Genomic DNA, 12,377 nt, shown 5'->3' with positions numbered 1-12,377 from the left:
GGGGTCTCTCGGCCGATATGACTTTCGCGTGGATAAAGTTTGAGATTTTGTGTTGTGCAGCCTTGGTTGCAGTGAAAGCTTTGTATACACCAACATATACACCGATAAATAATAATAATGGACATTCAACTAAAAATCTTAGGTTACCTGATAAGATGGACTTTACATCATGCGCTAGGAGCAACAGCATTGCTGACTCAGCAACAATGATTTGTTTGCCGACTAACAAGGTGACAACTGCTATTATACCATGGTCTGAAGTTAAATTGAGTGAAGCATCCGTTTTCAAAGTAGGACAACATGCGTATAGTGCGCAAAGTTATGGACGCCGGTACACATGGTACTTAACTGTGAGAACTAGAAGATGGGATGGACTGGTAGCAGAAACGGGACAAGACTGGTCTGACTGGACGACTGAAAAATGTGCAAAAACTTTGCGGAAGAAACTTTCATTAACACACGTAGCGATAGGAATTCAGTTAACTATTAACTCGACAAATTGGGGATGCGACAATAATCCGTGTGAAGAATTAGATTTAAGCCCATATTCTCAAGGGGTAGATCCTTATCATACTATTGTAATTTGTGTATCTACCATTTTAGAGAATCCCGTTAAGGCTACCCCTATAAAAAATATAGAGACCAAAACTTCGATGAAAAAACGATCTAAAACGGTGCTAAAATTTAAAGGAAAACTCTCTGTAGATGATCACTTTTTGGCTGTTACAGGAGTTACCCAATTAGGAAATAATTGGCTACTATTAATGGAATCAGCTGCTAAGACTGCAAATTCTAGTTGTGTTTCATGTATGGGCCCGAGACCATTGCTACGAGTAATTCCAGCAGCTCTTCCATCGACATGCCTTTTAGAAGTAATGACAAAATTGACGCCTAATGCGGATTGCATTGCTTGGAATGATGTCTACCCGGCTACGAAAGCAACGAAAGATAAGCCTATCTTTTCGACCGATGTGGCAGTGGCTAACTTTACTTGTGTTAATCTTACAGGAACACAAAATAGAGTGGGAGGCTTATCATCAGCGTGGTGCAAAACAACTCTGCTCCAATCAGGTACACTACTGCCACGCAGCGATGTGTGGTGGTGGTGTGGGGGTACTAAATTATTTGATTCATTAAAGGACGCAGTTGGAACTTGTGCATTGGTGTCACTTCTCTTACCAGTGTCTATTTTTCCATCCACAGCAGGGGACATTCAAAGAGCAGTTGAAGCCCACGAATCCCCCTATTATTACGCCAGGAAAAGACGAAGTGCTTCCTGGAGGGATGGTGATATGACCTATTTGGATGCAATTGGCCAACCAAGGGGCGTACCAGATGAGTATAAGTTGGTAAATCAAATCGCAGCGGGGTTCGAGTCCATTCTCCTTTGGATTACACCGAATAAGAATGTGGATCGAATAAACTACATACACTATAACGTGCAAAGATTGGGGAACTTCACTGAAGAAGGATTTATAGCTATTAAAGAACAATTGGCAGCAACATCACTCATGGCATTTCAAAACCGCATCGCGGTGGACATGCTGTTGGCAGAGAGAGGAGGGGTTTGCGCCGTGATTGGTGATCAGTGTTGTACTTTCATTCCTAACAACACTTCTCCGGAAGGGTCCCTCACAAGAGCCATTACAGGCTTGCGCGCCCTGAACCGAAAGCTGAAGGAACACTCAGGTGTGAGTACCTCTGCATGGGATGAGTGGTGGAACAAAACGTTTGGTAAATATAAAAATTTGGTATTTTCGGTAATGATTTCTATAACAATGTTCACCTCAATCCTTGTACTGTGTGGATGTTGTTGTATTCCCTGCATTCGCGTTTTGATTGTCCGACTTATCTCAACAGCTCTCGCTCCAACAAATTCCAAACTACAGGAAATATATCCTTTGATTGATTACAGAAGTGCTGGTGATGGAGGAGACAGTGATGACCAAGTTGATGACGACGACTGAATTTACCTGGGAGATACTATTCGTTAATCCAAAACGCTCAAATAAAAAAAATAAAAAAAAATAAATAAATAAAAAATAAAAATGCACAATTATTAACCATATAACTGTGTATATCATAAAGCCATCACAATTAACATTAGTTCGGAAAATATCCCCTTCTTAATCACAACTCAAAGGGATGATTCTATAAACATGCGAACCTTCAGAACACCCATGAACACGTCAACTATAATTTAGCTATTCTTTTTTAACTAACTAAGACAGTGATTCTCAAATAGTGGGGCGTGGTGCGATGCGAAGGGGGGCGCATGAATTGATGACAGTGCTCCACACAGCCAGTAGCTAATCATATCACAGCGGGGCGTGTCCTATTTTTCCACTTTTGTGCTGAACAGACTGCAGTTTTCACCCAGGAAATCCATTCAGCACGACATTAAAAAACGACAACGCCGTTCATTCTTCTCGTCTAACAAAAAGAAGCACACGAGTTATCGCTAAGCAGAGATCAAGTGCGGATTTGTTGAGATTGGCGTTTGAAAATGTGTGAAAGAACGACACCCAAGTACAAAGATAAGATAAGATAAGTTGTCCTTTATTAGTCCCACAATGGGGAAATTTGAGGTGTTACAGGAGTAAAGATATAGATCACACAGAGTCGGCGGCGTAATGTAGCCGTTAATGTATAACATTAGCAGCAGACATTCATAAAAAGCATGCAAATATACACAGTATAAACGTATCTAGTGTAAGGAAACACTCCTATTGCCTGTCCATTATACAGAGGGGGAAAACACTGTAATGATAAAAACTACTGAATGATTGGAAATACTGCAATGATAAAAATATTGCAATGATAAAAGTACTGCAATGGTAAAAGTACTGCAATGATAAAGTATACTGTAATGGTAAAAGTACTGTAATAGTAAAAGTACTGCAATGATAGAAAAATACTGCAATGATAAAAGTGATAAAAGTACTGTGATAGTAAAAGTACCGCAATGATAGGAATACTGCAATTATAAAAGTACTGCAATGATAAAAGTACTGTAATAGTGAACATCCTGCAGTGGTAGAAATACTACAGTGATAGAAGTACAGTAATAAGAATACTGTAATGTAAACAAAATACATCATTGGTCAATATTTAAGTACACCCTTGGCTGAAAGTGCAGTAGTAGTTAATATTGCATCCTAGGACTGCACAATTGCACTAATGCCCTCCCGTTTGTAGGCCTGACCCAATGTTCTTGTTAAAAAGTCTGACAGCAGTTGGCAGGAAGGAGCGGCGAAATCTCTCTTTGGTACAGCGAGGGTGTAAAAGTCTATCACTGAAGGAGCTGTGGAGTGTTCTCAGAGTGTCATTGAATGGGTGGGCTGGTTTGTTCAGCATTGATGACAGTTTTGCCGTCATCCTCCTGCCCCCCACAGAGTCCAGGGAGCAGCCCAGGACAGAGCTGGCCCTCCTCACTAGTTTGTCCAGTCTCTTTTCGTCCCGGCCCGAGATGCCTCCTGCCCAGGAGACCACTCCATAGAAGATGACTGATGAAACCACCGAGTCATAGAAGTTCCTGAGGAGTGTTACCCGAACGCCAAAGGACCTCAGCCTCCTGAGTTGGAAGAGTCTGCTCTGACCCTTCCTCCAGCTTGTCTCCCAATAAGGCGGGCTGTATGGTGTTGAAAGCACTTGAGAAATCAAAGAACATGATCCTCACCGTGCCCCCCGCCTTCTCCAGGTGGGAGAATGAAGTGTGGAGCAGGTAGATGATGGCATCATCCACACTGATGCCAGGCTGGTATGCGAACTGGAGTGGGTCCATTAAGGAGCTGACCAGGGGGCGCAGATGGACAAAGAGGAACTTTGTGGAATAAAAGAAGAGAAGGAGCAACATCTTCAACTGCTGGGCGAAATTTGCAAGCAGCCTCGTGTTGTGCTGTTGTGATTCTCAAATAGTAGCGCGCGGTGCGATGCTGAGGGGGGCACGTGGGACCCTGGCGAACATGCTTTTTTGCATGGTTTTGGGACCGAAAAAGGCGATCTCAGGCAATGCGAGTTTGAGCTCGTCAAAGCTGTTTGTGCCCCGAGTTCACGCAGTACTGGTTTTAAAAAAAAAAAACGTGTCGCCCTGTCACGCAGTACTGATTAACAAAAACAAAAAGCGTCGCCCCGTCGCTCGTTGACCCGGAAGTGATTTCTTTCGCCGCTCCTTAAATCCCCCGCGCCAAGCTATCTTGCGCCGCAGCAGAGCGAGCAAGGAGGCGCTAAGCGCGCTAATCGCTAAAATGAATTGCTTCGATGGACGCTCAACTTTGAAAAGAAGTCTGACTTGAACTGCGTTCGGGCGGAGAGCCAGCAGCTATGAACAGAAATGTTGTATTGCAACCATTACGTATCCAAACAAAATAAGACGATGGCTACGTGAGGAAATGGCTGACGTCATCAAAACGAAGCGGTTTGACGTCAGATTGTAAACATTAAAAAAAATGTCTAGTCAACATATTCAAACATGTGCTTTATGTTATTTATATAGAATTTTTGTTTGAAATCCCCCTGGCTCTTTTTGTCTTTTCTAGCTTATCTATGTATTAATAACTGTTTGGTTTGTTCATGTTAATAAAGTTCAGAAAAACTAAACAAAAACGTATAGTAAATATTTATCATCCAGTCAATATTCGCACCACAGAGTGCTGAGTTTCGAGATCCTCACAATAGTCGTTCTCAAAATGATATTTTTTTAATCAATTTATCTTTGTTAAGGGATATTTTATTGACAATCCAACATTAATATACAAAGAACATATACATGAGTACGAAATGTAAAAATATTGTGGTGGGGGGAGCTAATTTATTTTCTTCTTGGTAGAGGGGGCGTGACAGGAAATAATTGAGAACCACTGAACTAATATAACCCCGTTTTCCTCAACCAATGAGTCAGTATTCTTTGAAGTGGATTATCCACAGACTAAAAATTTGTAATTTAATTCATAATCTAATTTAATCCATCACAACATGATAATTCATCATATCCCTGTCATTTCCTTCTCAAAATGTCGTTCCATTAATTGAATTACCGTCGTACATCCGTCGCCAAACTGAAGTATGGAACATTATTTTTTTTTTTTCGTTTTACATAACCTTTAACCTTTCATGTTCTGTTTCAACAAAATTGTATCTCTTATCAGTTTCCCTGTTTCATGAGTTGCTGCCGGGGGCACAAAGGAGGAGTTCAGAGAGGAATTTCACCCTCAGGGGCAATCCCAAACTTTTGTTTCCAGGACATTGTAACACTCTGGGCTGGTTTATTGTTCTTCTTATTGCAATTTTACTGCATTCAGTCTTCCTCGAGACTGAATACGTTCTAGTGTGTGCCAAATAGTTAATCCTAGTTTCTCACTTTAGCTTTTCACAGTCAAGATATGAACTTTTTCAACTGCACAATCACTTCATTGAGGTCTAATTATCAATTGTTTACCATAGTCAGACTTTTGCCGTCAAAGAGACCTGTTCCTGAACCATAAGTTCACGTTTTCATCACTCAGGGTTTTTCCGTGTTGACAAATCAGATTCCATGGAACATGCATTCATCCTTTTATGATCTTAGATTTCTCTATTTATATGACCCCTTCTTGCAATTAAGATTAATTTCACCCCAATGATTATGTAGCCAATTATCTTTCTCATTCTAATTTTGCTTTAGTTATTATCCAAATTTTTAAACTTATTTTTTATGCTGCATCTTTCAATGCACACTAGGACGAAAACGCGTTAGTTGAACTGATAAAACGGAATATTAATGCAATAACATTTGGGTTTTAGAAGGGGCATTTCTTTCTACAAAGGAGGGACTGGCACCGGTTTATAACTATCACCCCTTATCTCCTGCGTGGGGGCTGCCTGACTTCCTGGTCCCACAGTAGATGGAGGAGAGACCACAGCGCTCTGCTTGCATTCTTCCTGCTCGGCTCACTCTTCAACTCTTTCACCTCTGCATGATCATTGTTGACATGTCCTATTAAAAACCCTTACATGCAAAAAACAATTATGAGAACAAAATACTGCACCTATCTCCCCCCTTTGACACATGCCCATGTGTCAACACAAATAACAATAAAAACAAACGAAGCAGCAACCCCCCTAATTAGGCCGAACTTCCACGTACTTTCATCTCATCTCTTCACAAACCCCTGCGTACATCCTGTGCCAATACAGGACGGACCGCAGCCAGGTTTTTGATTTTGCGCGGCCTTGACCAGAACACGAGTAATCACAGGGTACGTATCTGAACAGCGTATCTCTTGCTACGTACCAGCGAAACCGTCGGGCCCTCCACACAACGGTACGCCTCGATCCTTACTGTGTTCCATGCCACAAAGTGCCCAATACGATACGTGGAAGTGCACTTCTCTTCATTATTTCTATTTTCAGCTCATAATTTTCCTGCTAAAATTTACACCCTGGCCAGGTTCTGTGCTCAAACTGAGCTTATTCACGACTATGTTGTCTATAGCTATAGTTTTACACTTCTTAGTTCTCATCTCTTTAACCACTAGACCTTTCTTTTCTTTATCTTCTGCACATTTCTCCCGCACTAGTCCCATTTACTTAGTTCCTATCATCATTTTTTAAATTTTTTTTTTTTTTTTATACTTTTTCTAATGTTCTTTTATAGTGCAGTTACTTTGACATCTTTTAATGTCTTAATCAATCATTATAGAGGCCTCTTGTTTAAACGATAATTGAAACTAACACAGGGACATTTTCCATGACCAATCAGCCAGCAGACCCACACGCACAAGCTCTCTTTAACGACCCCAAAAGCCCCGACCGCTTGGACACAGGCGCACAACACCCATTGTGAGTAAAAGCATCTCACCTAAAGTTCAGCCGGCCGGCTGTTGAACGCCTGCGCCCCAGCACCCCGAGACCCTCAATGGAGCAAAATGCCAAAAATGTGGTATATTTTGTTGTTGATGTGTGGGTCCGGCTCAGCTTCCCTCCGGACAGGTCGCGGAGCATGGCAGAATTGGTGATGGAAAAAGATTCTCTGACAGTCATTTTGGTTCGGAAGAGATTTTATTCTCGTCACATGCTGATGTCAAAAGAAGTCTCCCCAAAAAGAAAAAAGGGAAAGGTGTCCCCTCTCTCCGGCCTTTCCTTCTTATAGGGAATGGCCACACCAGACATGAATATTGAAGGATTGTATTTCGATTGCTGGCATTATATTAAACACTTACGGGACAGAAGGTCAATTATTTAATTTAGCAGGTTCATATTTACTGAATATGTTCAACATTGATAAACAAAAATCATTTATCAAATGAAAGTATAAGTGCAATGCAGAGATAAGATTGACTGGGATTGTAGTCATGGTGTTTACTGATGCATCCATATGCTAAATTTATATCCATCCATCCATCCATTATCTAGACCGCTTCTCCTCACTAGGGTCACGGGGGGTGCTGGAGCCTATCCCAGCTGTCTTCGGGCAGTAGGCGGGGGACACCCTGAACTGGTTGCCAGCCAATTGCAGGGCATAAATTTATATGACTGAGTTTAAATGCAAGACCTCAAAATTGCACACAGTATTTTCATGACCCACACTCTCATTCCGAATAAACAGATTCAGTCTGCTCAGGTCAAACTGATGACAAACCAGATAGCACTTCATGGACAAATACGACTAAACACATTCTCCATATAGGCCATCGAAGATTCAAACATATCAAGTTGGGCCGGGGAGGACGTCACAGCGATGCTATCAAGAAGACCCAAAAATATAATCTGATCTGGGAAAACATACACCACACAATCTGTACACTGACGAGATTACAGGGGAAGGAGAGCAGGAGAGACGGAGAGACTGCCGCCTGCCTGAGAAGGTCAGCCTTGGACGTGGAACATGGACGGGGTAAGGAGCAAGGACGACCGATTCAACCTACATGACCCTTGACAAAGAAAACCTATAAAATGTGAGGCTGGGCTGAGATCAGCGCGCCATTTTTCGATTGTGCTCGTCCGAGTACAGTTTCTCGTCAGATTAAGAAAAAGACGCCCAGATACTATTTCCTGAACTCCAGAAATCAAAGAAACTAAAATATCGTAACTCTAATCAGTTGTTGTTGAGTCTTTATTTGGCCCTTTTCTTCTTGAGTACAAAAAACGAACACGCATTGGAGTAAGTTTGGCTTTGAAGATTCATTTACTAAATGTTTCTCATTTTCTCGGTGGCTCAACTCCAACAGTGGATATAAAAATACACTACATCTGTCAGCATAGTTTTGAGACATGACAAACTTAATTTCTTTCACAACGTATAAAAACTGGAATATGTAAAATGTTAAATAATCAGTTCAAATTTTAAACTGGGAAAAAAAACACGGAGTTTACCCCCCACTAATGGTTATTCTTTGGCATTTATTTTCTGCACTGATTTCATTTGGCATAAACAAATGTTCAGCAGACCTGCAAGTCAAAAGCAAAAATTAAAAATAAAACGGCAATAACCTTGAACGATTTCCCCAAACAACTTAATGTTATGATGCATATTTATAACGATAGAAAGTCGTTCTTTACAAAGCAAATGAGAGTAAGACGTGTACAAACCTGCTTTGTGTAGCACAACACGAGGCTGCTTGCAACCTTCGCCCAGAAGTTGAAGATGTTGCTCGTTCTCTTCTTTTATTCCACAAAGTTCCTCTTTGTACTTGGGTGTCGTTCTTTCACACATTTTCAAACGCCAATCTCAACAAATCCGCACTTGACCTCTGCTTGGCGATAACTCGTGAGCTTCTCTTTGTTCGACGAGACGAATGAAAGATGGCGTCGTTTTTTTCCTTCGAGAAAATGGCAGTCTGTTCTGCACGAAAACGGATGAACAGGACACACCCCGCTGTGATTTGATTGGCTGCTGGCTTTGTGGAGCACTGTCACCAACTCACCGACAGATGTCACCATTTGCGATGCAAATCATCGTTATCTTCTTCTAAACATTGGAAAAACGTACGATTTGAACCGTATGCACATGAAGAAACATTTTAGTTCCCAAATATGAACTTGAGAGATGTATTGAATTTTACTTTTGTTGCTGGTTTTGTTTTCACATCTGACACCATGTTGTTGGTTGGATAGTATTCCAAATGTATTTCCCTGTTATTAACAGTTGACATGATAAAGTGATACTTTATGTCAACATATATGCCTTTTTACAGGGTTTTTCACCAGGTTGTGATGTGATTGCGAATTTTAAATTAAAATATGTCACTCTTTTATTACTTAACTGTTATTGTGTTTGAAAATGATTTCGGTATTTATTTAAAGTACTGTAATATTTCATTATTCGTTTCAGTATTTATTAAACTACAATAATTCACTATTAATTTCAAGATTCATTGATCTGTTTAAGGAATAATTTAGTATTCAATGTTTAATAGTTACAGTATTTACTTTTTAAATTTTTGTTTCACCATTTTGTTCAATCTTAATCTTATGGAAAATTATTTTGCAAGCACCAACACAAGGTTTTTAAAGATAACGATAAAGATGTCTTTTAATAGTCCCACAATGGGGAAATTTGCAGTGTGACAGCAGCAAAGATATAGATCACACAGAGGCGGTGGTGCAATGTGGCCGTTAATGTATAACATTAGCAGCAGACATTCAGAAAAAGCAAACCTATGCGAATATACACAGTATATACGTAAACACACAAATCCCCATGTGTATATACACACTTACATCCCACAACATTTACAAGTGTAAGGAAACACTCCGAATGTCTGTCTATGGTACAGAGGGAAAATTAATCAAATGCTGCAATGATAAAAAATACTGCTGTCATAACCCGTGTCGGTCATGTCAGTGTTTTTGTTATTATTTTCTTCACCTTCCTGCCAAGTGCTCATTCTGTTTATTTAGTCAGCTGAGTGGGGCGTTCCCTCCAGCACTCGTTCCACACCAGCCACGCACCTGTTCCCCGTTACCCTCACACATCTGATGCCCATCTGCTCCCCTAATTACTGGACTATTTGAACACCTCACTCCGACAACTCATTGGCGGTGCATTGCTCCGTTACGGACTGTCACGACCGCTCTCTGATCTCGTTCATGCACTTGTCCTCGCCCCCGCTCTCGCCCCCGCTCTCGCCCCCGCTCTCGCCCCCGCTCTCGCCCCCGCTCTCGCCCCCGCTCTCGCCCCCGCTCTCGCCCCCGCTCTCGCCCCCGCTCTCGCCCCCGCTCTCGCCCCCTAGCATTTTTCCCTCTCCTTGCTCCTCACTCTTGTGATCCAGTTTGCCACGTTAAGTTCGTCTTTCTTATTTTGCACCCTGCCCCGTTGTCTGTCATTATTTTGGTCCCCTAATAAATTGCTTAAGTTACACCTTCTCCAGCTTCCTCGCATTCTGGGTCCACCTCCTCCTCGCCGACCGGCGACCCTGACAACTGCAATGATAAGACGACTGCAATAAATGAAGGATTGTATTATGATTGCTGGCATTATTTTAAACACTTACAGGACAGAAGGTCAATTATTTAATTTAGCAGGTTCATATTTACGGAATATGTTAAACATTGATGAAACAAAAAGCATTTATCAGATGAAAGTAGAAGCACGGGTCACAAGAATAACTGGGATTGTAGTCCTGTTTTCTGATTTATTATATTTTTCTCATATGCTAAATTTATAGTACTTAGTTTAAATGTGTGAACTTTATTGAAATTTTGGGTAGTGAGAACAAATTTGCACACATAGCATTTCCATGACTTGCATTCACATTCACAGCACTTCGTGGTCAAATACGACGAAGCACATTCTCCACATTGGCTGTAGAGATGCAAACATACCAAATTGGGCACTGGAGGACTCACGCAGACGCTATAAAAAAACACATTCTGAAAGACGGAACAATTGGAGATCAGAGCACATGCACATACGCATGCATAAACACAGACACACCCTTACACCTGCACATACACGTATACCTGCATATACATGTGCCCATACACACGCACACATGCACACCGACAAGATTCCAGAGCAATGCCAGCTGGAGAGACGGAGAGACTGCCCGCCGGAGAAGGCCAGCCTTGGCGTGCCAGTCTTGGGGACAAGACAGGAATCAACTATCCAGACGATGACTAACCTGGGGAGGACCTTCCCTTGGACGTGGACCCGTACCGTGGGAGGGAGCGAGGACGACCGATTCAACCTACATTACCCTTGACATAAAAAACTCCTATTAAAACTGAAGCTGGGCTGAAAGATGGTGCACATTTTTTGACTGTGCTCGCCCGAGTGCAGTTTCTCGTGAGATTAAGAAAAAGCCAACCAGATATCTGTCTTTGTACTATTTCCTGAACTCCAGAAATGGAAGAAACTAAATATCGGAACTCTAATCAGTTGTTGAGTCTTTATTTGACCCTTTTCTTCTTGAGTACAAAAACCGAACACGCATTGGCGTACGTTTGGCTTTTAAAAGTTGATTTACTAAATACTTCTCATTTCCACGGTGACTCAACTCCAACAATACTAAAGCTGTTGCTTTATGTTATTCATATAGAATTTTTGTTTAAAATCCCCCTGGCTCTTCTTTTTGTCTTTTCTATATTATGTACGTATTAATAACTGTTTGTTAATGTTAATCAAGTTTTTGACAAAAAACGTATTCGTAAATATTTATCATGTCACTGATGGTGGAGTGGTACACTCGCCTGAGTTGTGTGCAGGCAACGTGGGTTCAGTTCCCTCTCAGTGACGGTGTCTATGTCTGCCCTGTGACTGGCTGGCGACCAGTCAGGGTGTCGTGCGCCTTTCGCCCGAAGTCAGCTGGAATTGGCTCCAGTACCCTCCCGCGACCCTGTTCAGGATAAGCGGTGAGGATAATGACATGACATGACAAATATTTGTCATCTCATCAATATTTGCACAACAGAGTACTGAGCTTCGAGATCCTCACGATAATAGTTCTCGAAACTATATTTCTTATCAATGTAGGTTAGTTAAGGGATATTTTATTGACAATCTAATCTCAATATACAAAGTGGTGGGGGGGCGCGAATCTTTTTCTTCTTGGTAGGGGCGGGCGTGAATTAATTGAGAAGCACTGCTAGTATATGCAGACATTATATCCATACAATCTTGCAGCCCGATTGAACCACAGCATTGTTGCTTCGTTCGGTAGGAGAAACGTAACCTTCCCACTGCTGTTCCAGCAGCGGCTTCTCCGGGCATAGGGGGAAGTGACGTCGGAGCTGACTCGCTTTTGTGGCGTTATTTTAATTATTTTGTTAATTTTTTTTATCAACCGAATTAAAATATTACATAGAATATATATTAAAAGAGAACAGCCAGGTGTAAAAACAAACACAGAGGCAAAGAAATATATTTGAAAAATACGTGCTTAAAGCATGACGTCATT

The 12,377-nt window shown here is 41.4% G+C and overlaps 1 protein-coding gene across 1 annotated transcript; it reads left to right on the top strand.

Annotated features, from left to right (window-relative positions):
* The first annotated feature begins 638 nt into the window (after nt 1-638).
* LOC148342018 (uncharacterized) lies at nt 639-1,967 on the top strand. The gene has a single exon (XM_088288030.1). It carries the CDS (start codon nt 654-656, stop codon nt 1,965-1,967), a length of 1,314 nt encoding a protein of 437 aa, XP_088144156.1. The 5' UTR covers nt 639-653.
* The last annotated feature ends 10,410 nt before the right edge of the window (nt 1,968-12,377 follow it).

This window comes from Idiotropiscis lumnitzeri, chromosome 2, assembly GCF_059441095.1.
Source record: "Idiotropiscis lumnitzeri isolate Australia: NSW breed Sydney's pygmy pipehorse chromosome 2, RoL_Ilum_1.0, whole genome shotgun sequence".
Taxonomy (NCBI): Eukaryota; Metazoa; Chordata; class Actinopteri; order Syngnathiformes; family Syngnathidae; genus Idiotropiscis; species Idiotropiscis lumnitzeri.
This window is presented reverse-complemented; position numbering and strand designations above follow the sequence as displayed.